Source organism: Neomonachus schauinslandi, chromosome 3 (assembly GCF_002201575.2).
Source record: "Neomonachus schauinslandi chromosome 3, ASM220157v2, whole genome shotgun sequence".
NCBI lineage: Eukaryota > Metazoa > Chordata > Mammalia > Carnivora > Phocidae > Neomonachus > Neomonachus schauinslandi.
The window spans coordinates 105024334-105039953 of record NC_058405.1 but is presented as its reverse complement, the minus strand read 5'-3'; the positions used below and the strand labels follow the sequence as shown (position 1 = coordinate 105039953).

General features: G+C 34.9%; 1 protein-coding gene across 1 annotated transcript in view; it reads left to right on the top strand.

Annotated features, from left to right (window-relative positions):
- The window catches only part of LRP1B (LDL receptor related protein 1B), a 1499204-nt gene that overhangs the window by 1404832 nt on the left and 78752 nt on the right, over positions 1–15620 (top strand). Inside the window, exons 78-82 of the mRNA XM_044913608.1 lie at positions 187–410; positions 1116–1222; positions 11557–11673; positions 13270–13443; positions 15070–15195. Of these exons, the coding sequence (XP_044769543.1) occupies positions 187–410; positions 1116–1222; positions 11557–11673; positions 13270–13443; positions 15070–15195 (748 nt within the window). The remainder of the gene's footprint in view (positions 1–186; positions 411–1115; positions 1223–11556; positions 11674–13269; positions 13444–15069; positions 15196–15620) is intronic.

Sequence of the window (15620 nt, the reverse complement as noted above, 5' to 3'; positions counted from 1 at the left end):
TTGTGAAATTAATAATATCTATAAAAATTAAGAATAAAATGGAGCATTTTTGATATTTAAAAAACCCGTGTAACAATTAACACCTGACCGTGTTGATATTATTCCCGTAAAATATCAATGTATACAGACCTCCCCTCTACCGCTTTGCTTTTGAAAATACTGTGGTGTTGTTTTGTTTTCTCCTAGTGTCCTGAATTTAAAAGGCCCAGGGACATTGCAGTTGACTGGGTTGCTGGAAATATTTATTGGACTGATCATTCTAGAATGCACTGGTTCAGTTACTACACCACTCACTGGACCAGTCTGAGGTACTCTATCAACGTGGGGCAGCTGAATGGCCCCAACTGCACCAGACTCTTAACAAACATGGCTGGAGAACCCTATGCTATTGCTGTAAATCCTAAAAGAGGGTAGGTTAATGAGCTGGCTATTTATATTTCTTGATATGCATATCCATTTTTAGATATTTTTCCCACCTGTGCTCTGTAGTTTTCTTTCTATAATAAGTGTTCAACATATAATAGATTCACAAGACTTCTAAAACTCCCTCTACTTCTATACAAAAGCATGTCCTTTTCACACCAAATGGTGACACAATATATATGTTTTCCTGAAAGGCTGCTACATTATACATTCTATGTAGGTATGTGTATGTGTCTTATATGGACATTGCAATGAACGCATAACCTGTATTGTTAACCTAAGATTGAATTTTCAAGACATTAACCATAATATTGAACATATGAAGTGTAGAGTATTAGTATTTTGGCTATTTGTGATAATAAAAGATGTAGGTGTATGTATGAACAAATTTAAACAATTTTGACACAAATCTTTCCTTTCCTTTGCTTGAATTGTTCCTTTTTTCCTCTTACTTTTTCATTTATAGGCAAGGACCAAAAAGGAAAATAGAGAAATGTTAAATAAAACTCCTAATCACCCGCCCTTATTGGAGGTTCCCAGTCTGTAGGTTTAGAGTAGGATCCAGGAATCTGCTTTTTCAGGGACTCTGGGGTGATTCTGATGCACACAGTCTGAAGAGAAACTGTTTTGGGGAACAAGTTGAGTTATAACAGCACTATCTGCAAGCTAACCAACTTGACCTGTCTCGTCAGGATGATGTACTGGACTGTCGTTGGGGACCACTCCCACATAGAAGAAGCAGGAATGGACGGTACTCTGAGAAGGATTTTAGTACAAAAGAATTTGCAAAGACCCACAGGTATGATGTATTTCTGACACAGTCTAGAATGTGGAGCAATATGATCAGCATATTAGTGTTACAATTCTTTCTAGGTTTGTTGGCAATATAATCATTTTTACAAGCAGATAAAATAACTTATAGTATGACTTTATGAAAGTCATTAACATTTCATGTTGTATTTTTCCAACTTGAAAGTCAAGGGCTTATCATACTGCCAGTGATATTATGGGGATATTATTTGAAAATTGCTTAAGTTGCAAGGCCATTTGTAGGATTTCACATGCATGGAATTTTGACAGTTTATAATGTATTAGGGTATTTTTACTTGTATATGTTAATGATGCTGGGATAGATGATAATATTCCTACAGGATCATAAACTAAATGGGCAAAGAGGTGGGAAAACAAATAATTTCTGTAAAAGGCAGACGTCATGGTTCCTTGCCCTTTCATTCACAGCTCTTTTTAATTGGGTTTTAATATCCTTCCCAGCTATATCTTCCAAACTACCACTCCAAACTCTCTATACCCCCAGGACTGTTCAGGAGCTTGTGTGTTTTTTTTTGTTTTGTTTTGTTTTGTTTTGCCTGCCTGTTTTTTTCCCATTGCATTTGCCTCCCAGGCTCCCCATCTAGAATGCCCTTCTGAATTTTGTGCACCCAGGTGAATCTTACCCACCTTATAAGGTCTAACTTTAACAATTCTTCAACAATAAAACATTTTCAGAACTGCAGGAGCCACAAGGATTTCATGCCACACACAACATCCCTGCCCACTATACCCCAAAGGAGAGAATACATTTCTAGAACACATATTATTAAATAACTATGCTTTGTAGTATCTTATGTAGTTGCAATTTTATTTCTATTTGGCACTTACATTCTTATTAACTGTTAATGTGTCGTAGGATTTTCCTTCAACTACATTGTTTTTACTCTTTATGGGAAGGAGCAGTCTTTGGGAATTAGTTCATTTACATAAGTTTGTCTCCAGTCACTGATTTAACGAGTACTAATTGAACACCCACCTGGTATGAGAAATTGTTCCAGATGCTGAAGACAAGTTCTAACTCTAGTGAAGAGATTACCAACTCTCATGAAACTTGCCTTCCTCCAGAGGATAGAATATTTAATATACATCATGTCAGATACTAATAAGTGCTATATACAAAAGAATGGGCACTATGTGGAGTGTAGAATTATGGATTATCAAAAAAGTCGTCTCTAGAAAGGTGATATTTGAGAAGAGAACATCATAGAGTTGGCAATCTATGTGAATATGTGAGCAAAGAGCTTTCCAAACAGAGGAAACAGCATGTTATGAGTTAGGAATGAGCTTAGCATGTGTCAAGAACAGCAAGAATGTTAGTACACCTAGGAACATATTAGCAACTCAGGAAAATGGGAGAAGTGAGGGTGCCCAGATAGCTAGGCGTAGATCATCTGGGACATCAAACACACTGTTAAGGAATGAATTTTATTCTCCTTCAAGAGGAGAGAGACATGGGAGGCAACTGAAGAGGCAAGTGGCATAATATGCTCAAACATTATTTTCATTTTTTTAAAGAGCTTTAACTTTTTATTTTTTTAATTTTTAATTAATTCTGGACCTACAGAAAAGTTGCAAAATTATTTTTTTATTATTATGTTATGTTAATCACCTACAATTAATTTTTTAAAAAGATTAACAACTTACATGATGTTAACTTACATAATCACAGTATATGTAACATAATTTTCATTTTAAAGAAGGATTCTGGCAGCAATTTATAGAATTGCCTGTTAGAAGGTTCTTAGGAAGGCCTGAGACAGGAATTCTCGTAAAGGTTATTTATGACGGGAGTGTTATTCAGGAGAAACCTGTAAAAGATGGAGAGAGAAAGGGAAAGATGCCAGAAAGACTGTGTCTCAGGTAAACTCTCATTTTGGCTTGAGCCACAGGGGATGTGCTTTGGAGCATAAATCCCATGGCAGGGAAGGGGTCCTGTTTTATATGCTCCATCAGTCATTGGTTGACCTTTGGGCTCTAACTTCCCAATCGAGGCTGCTGCAGTCAGTTGAGGACAATTCTCTGGGGAAGGAGGGCAAGTATGATTCCTTAGCTCTGAACAAGCAGGTAATAGATAGGTATTTGGTATTCTCTCCAAGACTGGAAAACTGTGTGAAAGGTGTCACTTGAACAAGTACTTGAAGGATAGGTAGGCGTATGAAAGGTTGGCAGATAACCTATCATGGTGTAGATGTTATAAAGGTGCTCTTTGAAGTCAAATATACCTGGTTTTGAATCCCAAGGGATTACTTACTAGCTATGAGATCTCAGAAAGGAACTTATTATTTTCAAACTTTCATTTTTATCATTAGCAAACCAAGGGATAATAATAACTAACTTAAGATGTTGTTGTATATATTAAATGACATAGCACTCTGAGCCAGGGGCTGCAATGTAAAGCTACATGGCACATTCTATGATATTAGGAATCATGACACACCTAGAAGGGGACAGGATAGATAATGTAACATGAACTGAGAATAGAGAACTTTGCATGCCAAGGTGTTTTTACATGATTTTTTGGTCAATAATGAACCTGTACAATTTTGATTCAAGGGGTGTTGTGAATAAGGTAGGTCTCCAGGCTTATTGCTTTGGTAGCATTGTGCCAATGAAATAAATAGATACAGAGCTAAGAGACCAGCTAACAATCCATTGTATGGTCCTGACAAGAACAGAGAATAACATAACTAGAATAGTAACAGCAGAAAAGGGGAGAATGTATATGGGAGGCAAGGCAGAGTTAGCATGGTAGAATTTATCAAACGTATATGAGGATAGTGGAAGAGATAAGAAATGTGTCAAAGAGGGATAAAAAGTCAATAAATTTAACCATTCATATAATTATCTTATTTCCTTCATTTATCCATCCCTTCTTTCATTAAAAAATATTGGATGCTCACTATTTGCCAGGTACTACTGGTCATCAGAAGTATGGATCCCTGCACTCACAGAGCTTAAATTCTAATGTGGGGGACCATAAAAAGAAAAAACAAAGAAGTGTGTTTGTATATGTGTGTGTGCATGCACAAGTGCTTGTGTGTGTAAATGGCTCTGATAGAGAGGAGTGGGTGCAGCATGCAGCAGGTGTCACATTAATTATAGTGGGGAGGAAAGGCTTTTTGAGGTATTGATGGTTAAGGTTAATTGCTAAACTGTGTGAAGACATAGACATGGGGAATGATGGTGCAACGCAGAGTAAAGAATGGGACCAAAGGCCCTGAGGTAGAGAAGCCAAAGAGCATGGTAAATGAATTGGAAACAAATTGGAAAACAGCATTAGACAAGGCTTGGGGAGGTGGGTAGGGGTCAGCCCATGCAGGATCTCAGAGACCATGACAAATACAATTGCTTTACGTTAAGTAGATACCAGGATCTGATCAGACATCCACAGGGACATGTCAAGAAAGGAGTTGGTGTGAGGCTCTCTACCCCATGTGACTGGGCATGTGTGAGTTTTCTTCTCAGCAACTCTGCTTTGAAAACTTCTGCCTCACTTATAGGCAGTAGACTCTTAATAGCCATTTATTCACTCTTTCAACAATATTTTCTGTGTGCCTACTATATGTCAGGGATAATTTTAGGCATTTGGAATACAGGAGTGAACACACAGATCCCTCTTCTTCTAGTGGTTATATAGTAAAAATATAATATTTTAAAAAGTAAATTATAAAGTAAGTTATGAGTGTTTTATGCTATGGAAAAGAGAGTGAAAATAGAGCAGGAAGAAGGGTCAGAAATGGGGGTGCGTGGCTCAGTCAGTTAAGCATCTGCCTTCAACTCAGGTCATGATCCCAGGGTCCTGGGATCAAGCCCCACGTGGGGCTCCCTGCTCAGCGGGGAGCCTGCTTCTCCCTTCTCTCTGCCCCTCCCTCCCCACCCTGCTCATGCTCTTGTGCTCTCGTACTCTCTATCAAACAAATAAAATCTTAAAAAAAAAAAAAAAAAGAAGAAGAAGAAGAGTCAGTAATGGTGGAGAGGAGTTTGCCATGTGACATTATTAGGTATGGAGAGTAGAACCTTGAGAAGGTGCACTTGAGCAGACTGTGTGGTGCTGTCGGTCACAGGCAAATGTTGCAGGTGTGGATGAGACCCAGCTGTCAGTCAGATGGAGATATCACACAGGTAATTGAAAATTTTAGTTCTTGAGCTTAAAGCTTAGGGTTTAAGCTTAAAGTTTGGGGAATTAGCAAAGAAAGCTGATATTTAAAGCTGCTGGAGTTGTTAAGATGGACAACAGAGGGGAAGACAAAGAGGCTTCTTAGGGTAGAATTTTGTGACATGCTTATATTTAGAAGAGACCCAGTTGGCACTGAAGACTGTAAGGGTGTTTGAACAGTTGGAACGAAGCAACAGAATTCAGTGTCACAATCGCTGAAGGAAGAGCTTCAAAAGAAAGATGTAGACCTTATTGGGTATACTATAGTGACTTAAACAGAGAAAATATAAATTAGCAGAAAGAGCATAAGCCCTCCATTTATATAGGCTTGAGTTAAAACTGAGCAACCTGTATAAACTTTGGAGCATCAAATTTCTTATTTATAAAATATATATGATATATTTACCTTATAGAGAATTTGTAAAAATTTATTTACTTTTTAAAAGATTTTATTTATTTATTTGAGAGAGAGGGATAGAGCACAAGTGGAGGGTCAGAGGGAGAGAGAAGCAGATTGCCCACTAAACGGGGAACCCGACACCCCAGACCCTGGGATCATGACCTGAGCTAAAGGCAGATGCTTAAACGACTGAGCCACCCAGGCGGCCCTGTAACAATTAATTTAAATCAGATGTTAAAACTAATATAAATTGATTAACATAATTCCTTTAATATCTAACAGGCTAAGAATAATTGTTAAAAACAATGTGCTGTGTACAATGCTAAAGCCTCATATTATTCCATATAATGTCCACCATAACTCCCTAGCACTGATAATTATTTTTATTCACATTTTAAAATGTCATTTAGTGTATTTTGTTAATTTGATTCATTTTTTCATTGTATATCAGTTAGAATTCTGCAAGATTTTTAAAAATCCACAAGCCATATATAAAAATCTATTACTTCACTTCATGCCTCCCTGCTTAATAAGTGACTTTCTTAACATTGGAAATGCTGGTTTTGTATTCCTAAGCAGGATTTTATTCCATCAGGCAAAACATCTCCCAATGTTATCTTTACAGTGATTAATAACTCCTGAGTATTGTCATGCTACATGTTATTGATATAAAAATGAGTCAAGAACAAATCTCATGCAAGCTTTAGGAAATAATAAATAATTTAGATTTTGTAAATAGCCTATTACTAGAGCGTGATAATGAACAGCTGGAAATAAGTTAGTCATAGTTCTGCATCTGTATGTATATGTACATATTATATGTAGAGAGACATGTGTACTTATACATATGTATCCTTGAGATATCCTTCTATGGAGATACATTCATTACTTCTGTCTTCCCAGAAACATGACTTGTTTGTACCTATTTTTTTTCTCTCTTTTTTCTTGGTATATGTTTATAAATATTTGCCCTGACTCCAAGGTTATTATATTGAAATCAGTAACTATAATAGCACTTCTGTTTCCCGCCAAGTGTAATATGTTATTCTTTACATTTTGGGTTCATTGGAAATGCTACCTTTCATTTCTGAATTCATGAATGAATATGTGCACAGAGATGCTGCACATTTGATTACACTCTGTACTTTAATAGGGTATAGATGATATCCACAGGAATGAACAGCAACAGGAATAGATGTGAACTTATCTATCCCTTTATGTAACCCCTAAGTATTTCAAGGTTAGAATTGTACTATCCAGCTGAATAGTCAGTCTACCCCTTTGCTAGCCTTATGTTTCCTCCCTACCAGCACTGCCATTACATACTTTCCAAAATCATGATGGGAATACCTTGATTCTCTGGGCTTTCATAGCACTCATTATCTCCATAGTTGATACTTCATCATCTACTGCTTTAATGATATAGCAGAACATGAACTCTTTAATGTATATTCTATGTATCCAATAAGACCACAAACAACTTAAATCAAAACCATTACCGGTATTCATATGTACATTGAAGAATATTATAGTGCCCATAATTGGTGTGGGCTTAAGAATAATTATGTACTGAATGAATGAAGAGATGAATGCCCACAATTTTTAACACTCTAACTCATGGTGCAGTTTTATAACTTCTTTTGACAAATGGCACACTTGTTTATTTTATTAGACACTATGTTAAAAATGAAAAGCATAATTTATCTTCTGATTCAATCAATTGTGTGGTGGTTGAGTAGCATGCTCCATGAGATTAGGAACATGATCTATTTTGTTCTTTGCTACGTACCTAGTACCTTACAGTGTATAGTACAAGGGAAGTGTCTTGTGAATACATTTGGGTTAATGAATGATGTGTCAGGTAAGGACAATTTCCAGTTTCTCTCCAGTAAGAGAGCATGTAAGATTACGAGTTTGATTTAAATAACGTATTATTTGATACCTAGAAGCTTACCAAATCCTGGCAATTTCTGAGAGATTAAAGAAGTACACATTGGCCCTGCACCATTTATAATTATTGATTGCAAATTCTTTTTTCCTTAGACAACAAAGGTCTCTAATTAAATGAGATCGATAAAACCCAGAGGATCATAGGGGAAGGGAGGGAAAAATAAAATAAGATGAAATCAGAGAGGGAGATAAACCCTAAGAGACTCTTAACTATAGGAAACAAACTGAGAGCTGCTGGAGGGGAGGTAGGTTGGGTGTGGGGTAACTGGGTGATGGGCCTTAAGGAAGGCATGTGATATAATGAGCACTGGGTGTTATATGCACTGAAATCTATCTCTGAAACTAATAATACACTATATGTTAACTAATTGAATTTAAATAAAACCAAAAAAAAAAAAAACAAAAAACAAAAAACCTTAGGACTGTTTTGGAACTCCTTGATGCATTTGTTTTACTAACACTCAAATAAGGGTGTGTGTGTGTGTGTGTGTGTGTGTAACTTTAGTTTGGAATCTAAGACTGTAGGTAGGCAACCTGTCGCAAAAAAAATACTTTTTTAAAAGATTTTATTTATTTATTTGAGAGAGAGAGGGAAAGCACAGAGGGAGAGTGAAAGGGAGAAGCAAACTCGCCACTGAGCAGGGAGCCTGAAGTGGGGCTCAATCCCAGGACCCTGAAATCATGATCTGAGCCAAAGGCAGATGTTTAACCAACTAAGCCACCCAGTCGCCCCTCAAAAAATACTTCTAACAATTTTTTAAAAATAAATTTGACATAGCGGTAAATACTTCCAGTGTTTGGATCCTTTTTATCACCTTTTAAATCAAGAATAGGGTAGTGCACACTTGCTGGTTAATGCTACCTTACAAATCTTGGCTTTCCTTTAGCACAGAAGGTATATAATCTTTTTCTCTGTTTCTGAAAATACAGTGATTTTAATTTATTACTCTCTCCAGGTGTTCTCTCTTAAAAACCGTACTGGTATTACGGTCATTTCTTTTTTTTTTTTTTTTAAAGATTTTATTTATTTATTTGAGACAGAGAGAATGAGATACAGAGAGCATGAGAGGGAGGAGGGTCAGAGGGAGAAGCAGACTCCCTGCCGAGCAGGGAGCCCGATGCGGGACTCGATCCCGGGACTCCAGGATCATGACCTGAGCTGAAGGCAGTCGCTTAACCAACTGAGCCACCCAGGCGCCCACGGTCATTTCTTATAAGATTTTGCTTTGACATTTTCTTTTTCTTTCCTTCCTTTTCTTTTCTTTTTTCTTTTCTTCTCTTTTCTCTCTCTCTCTCTTTTTTTAAGACCATAGTGGAAATTGGAGGACTGGTGGGAAGATCTTGGAAATTTTCAGCGTTCAACTAAAGTGAGATTCAAAAAATCCCTGAAATGTAATAATAGCCTTGATATCATGGGAGATGTTAAATAAATGACTATATGACTAGGGTCATTATTATACATTCCTAAAACTTAGTGAGCCTGTGTCTTTACCTTTTAAAAGCCGTCCAAATTGTGATTCCATAATGCTTGATTAGCACAAATGGCATTTATTTTAAATTTCCTGTACTTACACAGACTTGGTTCCAAATATCCATCATTCCCAGTTCAGCTAAAAATGACTTTCTCGAGAATTGGTTTTTTTTTCCCGTTTTATTATTGGTATTTTATTAAAGACAAAAAGGAAATGTGATATTTTAAAGATAGAAATGAATTTCTTCTTTCATATAAACTTCACTCTCATCTCTATAACAAGAAAAGTTAGTTGATTCCTGTATTAACTTTTTAATTTAAAAGACTGTCTCTTTTATTAAAGGGCTTAAGGGAAAATCAAAATCATCGATTTGTGGATTTTTTGGAATACAAACTCCACTCATCTGAAAGCTTTGCTATATAATTTTTATCTAGCCGTAATTCCATCCAATAGTAAAATATGTGACCAGAGCTGATAAAGATGGGTATGTCTTAGACAAGCCTAGACTAATAAGGCAATACATGAAACTTTTGAGAACTTTTTTACTGCTGCTGAATCTAAAGCAACAATACTGGTAATGAGACTGTATGACACACCCTTTGTTTTCTTTTAACAAATTTAATATCCAAATGTAAAGACCAATTTTGGAGACAGCTGATTTTAATCTACTTCTTTATTATATTGCATCTGTGAAAGAGAAAGTGTTTCCAATCCTGCTTAGACAACTGTTTTGAAATATAATGGAGGGCAGCAGGAAACTGGTTCATTTTATGTTTCATGTTACCAGTAATTATACATGAAGAAGCAAAATCATAACTCCCAACATGACTCCAAATAGCAAATTAATCATTGAGCAGAAACTAGTAAAACATGGGCCACTCGTTTTAATTGTTAAGTCATTTTCAGAGACTGATTGGGCATAGTACATCTTTATATTTTACTTGAGGAGCGATTTCTTTATTCAGTTTGATTACATTTGGGCTAGATCCACATCCTTAACTAAAAAATGATTCCTCAACGATCTTCACTATGAGTTGGGTTTTTTTTGTGTGTTTTGTTTTTCATTCTGATTGTTAAATCCTGGACCCACCTACACAGGAATCCAATTAGCACAAATTCAGAAACACTTCCCAATCAGTTGCCTTGCCATGGAGGTGTATCTGTTATTTTATTTTATTTTATTTTGTTATGTTAGTCACCATACAGTACATCATTAGTTTTTGATGTAGTGTTCCATGATTCATTGTTTGCGTATAACACCCAGTGCTCCGTGCGATACGTGCCCTCATTGAATGTTCCAGTTGGGAAAGCTATTTAATTTTCAGCTGCCAAAAGTATTTTAATTTCATTATACTGTTTTTATTATGTAATACATCATATATAAAGACTAGCTATGTCACAAAAATTAGACATCTACGCAGTGAAGACTTATTGTAGAATTCATGTGTTGTAGATCTTACTTAAGACATCTTTTATGTCAATGATATTTTTGTGAGAAGATACTGTCTAGACTCCAATCACATTATGAAATTAAAAACTAAAAAATTGAATGAGTAGAAAAACATGATTTTTTTTTTACCACATCTTATTTTAGCCCATTGTTATTCACTAACAGGTAACTGATGATAAAAAATAAAGACAAGCAGTCCCGGAAAAAATTAATGATTAGAGTGAAAATTTTAAGCACAACTAGAACCTTAATTAAAGAATTTGCCATTCATTCTTCCCTACTATAAACATCAATCTTTAGTCAATTTAGACTTCAGCATGCACACAGGTGGCTCACAACACCATAGTCCAATTCCAAATGGGCAAAAATGTCTTGAGTAAGCTTTTTATATTCTGAGATATGTACCTTTATGAAGATACTCAAAATATAACTAATTACACTGAATTATTTTAAATAAAGGTTGGATAAATTATTTAAATGATGAATTAATTCTGTATGTACTATAAACATAAAAACTAAAATATCATGGAAAAGTATTTTAGAAAATAGCTATAGTTAAGAGACCAGTAAGTGTGGAGAGGAAGGATATTTCGGGTAGCTTTTCCTATGTGAAGTAAAGTTTTTACCACAGCTTATTAAATTCTATGTAAGCTATAAATATGTATTGCACATAAGGAGTAATTATTTCATTATTTTTCTAATTTTTTACAGTACCATGATGTAGACTGGGTAATTTCTTTGATACTTGAAGAAAAACTATCAATCATAATTATACATTAAGAAGCAGAAACATAATTTTAATTAATTTCAACTTTATTTTTGTTGTTGTTTTTATTTTGTTGTTTATTTTTGTCCTCATGTATTGATATTGCAGGTCTGGCTGTGGATCATTTTAGTGAACGAATATACTGGGCTGACCTTGAGCTTTCTATTATTGGCAGTGTTCTGTATGATGGCTCTGATTCAGTAATCTCTGTCAGTAGCAAACAAGGTTTGTGAAGTGCTTTTGTTTCATCTTTTAATTATTATTGAGAGTGTTGAGTTATGGTACGTAAGTATAAATATGAAAGCTTCACATTCTGAATTTCCTCAAATTCTTTTTCCTTCCAACTTGTTGCTCTTACTAGAGATTATAATTTTCATTCCTACTAGAATAACGAAAGGCCAGGCCAGAATTTCCTTAGCATAGAACGAACATGGCCCATTGCTTCCCAGATTCAGAAAATATTCATTCTGTTCCTTCTGTAGATATTACATTCTGAGCCGAGCACTTCAAGTAGTCAAGATTAGTGCCTCTGAACACAAGTTTTATTTCAAATTGCAGTGATAGCAAACAGAAATGAATTACTGTATATAATAAAACATCATTGTAACAATTGCACATCCAAGTGAAAAGCAGTGTGTAAAAATAACTTACTTCTACCTCCAGTGAGTGCAGAGTCTACCTGTGCTCGTCTTCCGTGGTGCCCTTTTGTATCCCCACCTCTATGCCCATCTCCTGTTTTTTATTCTCAGTCTCTACCGTCTGTACCTCACACTTGCTTTGCCTGCAACCTCAGTTCTTTCTGCTGAATCTAATTTCTTTCCCTTCGGTGTTTCCTGCCCTTCCCTACCACAACCTCTTCGTTTATTAACCACAAATTCTTTATAATATGTACTTGAAGTTTTTATATTTACATATTATAAATACTGAATATAGCTTTGCTTCTTGTTTTTTAACAGAAGCAGAGGAGTTAAAAGAAAAATAATTAAAGTGAACTTTCATTGTGCCTTTACCCAACGTGTGTTTTTTGTATAATGACCCAAATGGCAAAAAAAAATTACACGTTGCTATAACAATAAAGTTAACCTGTTTCAGATTAAGTACATTGAAGAAACATATATAAGTTTTAAAAAAGCACTTTATGTTTTACAATCTCTAGATGATAACTAAACGATAAATGTTGTCATTTTGCATGTTATACATTTCAATGTCCAGGGTTAGATTAATTATTCTTATCATAAAAATATCTTAAAATAAGTTATTTCTTAAAATGTGAAAAACAATAGCCTCTATTATTGTTAGCCAAACTAGTCGTATGCAACATTACCATTTGCTAGTTTGTTTTCTTTATCCCATTTCTAAAAGAGACAATGGTAATGCCTTCTTTTCTGTTCTTTTTGTCATTCAGGCCATCTAATTTGATCATTAATTTGATCTAGAACACAAATTCAGAATTTTGTGAACTGCCTGTCTGTGTGCAATGGATAAATCTGGCCTGTAGCTTTCTTTTGTCTGAAAACTATGCAGCAGATTACTCTGCATACAGTAAGCCCCCAGCAAATGCTTTGTGGTGGTGCAGATGGTTAAAGTGATGACGGAAACGTTTTTTATGTTGTGAGTGATATGTTTAGTATTTCACATATTCCTACTGCAAAAAAATTAATTCTAACAACTTTACAGCTACAATTAAAAATATTATAATTCTGAAAGTTTTTTTAAATAACAGTGGTAAGACTTTCTACATGATCTTGAATAAACCTGGTTTTAAGTCCGAGCACCTATTTACATTGCAACTTTTATAACTCCACTTTTTAAAAATTCTAGGCTTGTTACATCCACATAGGATTGATGTCTTTGAAGATTATATATATGGAGCAGGATCTAAAAATGGTGTATTTCGAGTACAAAAATTTGGCCATGGTTCAGTAGAATACCTAGCTTTAAATATTGATAAAACAAAAGGTGTTTTGATATCTCATCGCTATAAACAACTAGACTGTAAGTATATTTTATATTGTTTTTGACAAAAGACAGTATTTTAAAGTATTTTAACTATTTCAAAGTCTTAATGCTGTGAGTTAAGTAACTTTAATGTTGCTATTACTAGATTTTTTTATCACCAAAGTCAAGATGTAAATCATGCAAAAGTTAATTTTGCATTTGATTGTGTTTTCTTGGAATTAGAATTGACTTGGTTATAAAAAAAAAAGTCTCATTTTGTTTTTCAAAAAAACCTGTGAGTCTATACACAAACCATGCAAGTATTGAAGTTCATCATTAGCCATTTTGACTCTTGTTACTGATAACAAGTAACAATCATAGCATTAACATTCCATCTTTAAAAGCAACTGAGGAGTACTGTTTTCAAGGGCTATATTTTCTCTGTTTATGATTTTTATTGTTACTTTCCCTACTAGAAAGGAATAAATTATTGATGCAATTCTCTTGAAAGATCTGTTTCAAACACAACTATCAAAAATATTGAAGAACAAAGTAAAAAAACAATGTGACTGAAATTCTAATGATCTGTCTTTATGTATGAGTTTACGCTTCAAGAAACTTTAAGATTTATTGATAATCTTTTATGGCAAATAAAAAGAGACTTAACCTCATTTGGTGCAATTGTCTGGAAAGGTAACAATTGATATTTATCCAAATCAGTTTTGGAAACAGATTAAAACTGCAGATAGTCCCCTAAGAACTTCTGGAAATCCTATCCAAACTTTTGTTGCTCTTTACCAATGATCTGACACATTTAGTTCCAAGGTTAATATGAGGACACACTATCATCCTCTAGCTGTGTTTGATTCTTATTCATAGTCAAATATTACCACCTTCATAAAAACTACATAAATAAATAAAACTTTGCCCTGAATATAATAGGTGTTTGAGTGGTGGTTCTAACTGAGTCAAAGCCATTCTCACAGTTACCATTTCACTACCTAGGTGCCATTTCTGTTTCATTCTAAGGACAGATTCACTAAGGAGAGTCGCGGAGCAGTTATGACTGCAGAGGATGCTAATTAGGTAGAAATTTAGACAAAAATAAATGTGGCAGACATTTACATGCACACAAACTGCAACCTGATGGAAAGGAAACCATGTTAAATCTAGTTTTTAGAAAAAAGGAGTACTCTCTTTTGTTTGTGTCTCGAACAGACAAATACCTACGGATTTTAAGGCTTTGTAAATACAAGGGGAAGTTGTTTCTGTCTGTTCAACAGTTCTGAAACTACCTAAAATGAGGAGTAGGTCCCCCAAAGACTTCAGTTGGCTTTACTTGTTTTACATAAACCCAAACTCTACTTCGGTATCCCAGACCAACTCTTTTACCAAAAAGAAGTCAAATGGAAGAGTGACAAAGTATATGTTTGAATAATTCCTTCTCTCTTGTGGGAAGTGTAAATCAGGATAAATTTCCTGTTAATGATGGGTGTTGGGTAAGAATTTCTCTTTACCTATAAATGAGAACGGTAACATTGAAATAAGATATACCCAGTAGAGATTTGATATGATTTCTTTTCAATGTTGCTAATGCATCCTTTCACCTTGTTGAATTTTATGTTTCTGAAAACTATTGTACTTATAGTCATGCACTTCTTTGTTTCCTTTTGTTTTAATCAGTGCCCAATCCATGCTTGGACTTAGTATGTGAATTCCTATGTTTGCTGAATCCTTTTGGAGCCACCTGTGTGTGCCCAGAAGGCAAATATTTGATTAATGGTACTTGCAGTGATGACAGCCTATTAGGTAGGTAAACGTCATTATTCTGTAAATAATGAATTAATTTGTATGATAAATTTTCACACCTCTTGAAACTGAACAGAATTAGCTACACAATCGTCAATACAGTTGCCTTGATATCATTGGTTTTTGAATGCCTGCATAAACTGTTCTCTCTGATGATGACTTCCTAATTGATTTTTTTCTACATTTATTCACAGAGCTGCACTGAACACTTACTATGCATTTAAGATTAGATTAAGACCTTTGCAGTCACACACCAAATCAAGATACTTTTATATAGCTCTTTATCAGTGAAGATAATGGTATTTCTGAGGATGCCATTTCCTTACATATTTAAACCCAACCTTAAAATCCCTTATTCATTCATCAAGTTCATAGTGAACAACTTTCTTGCACCAAATACTAGTTTCGAGACTGAGGATAAGGGG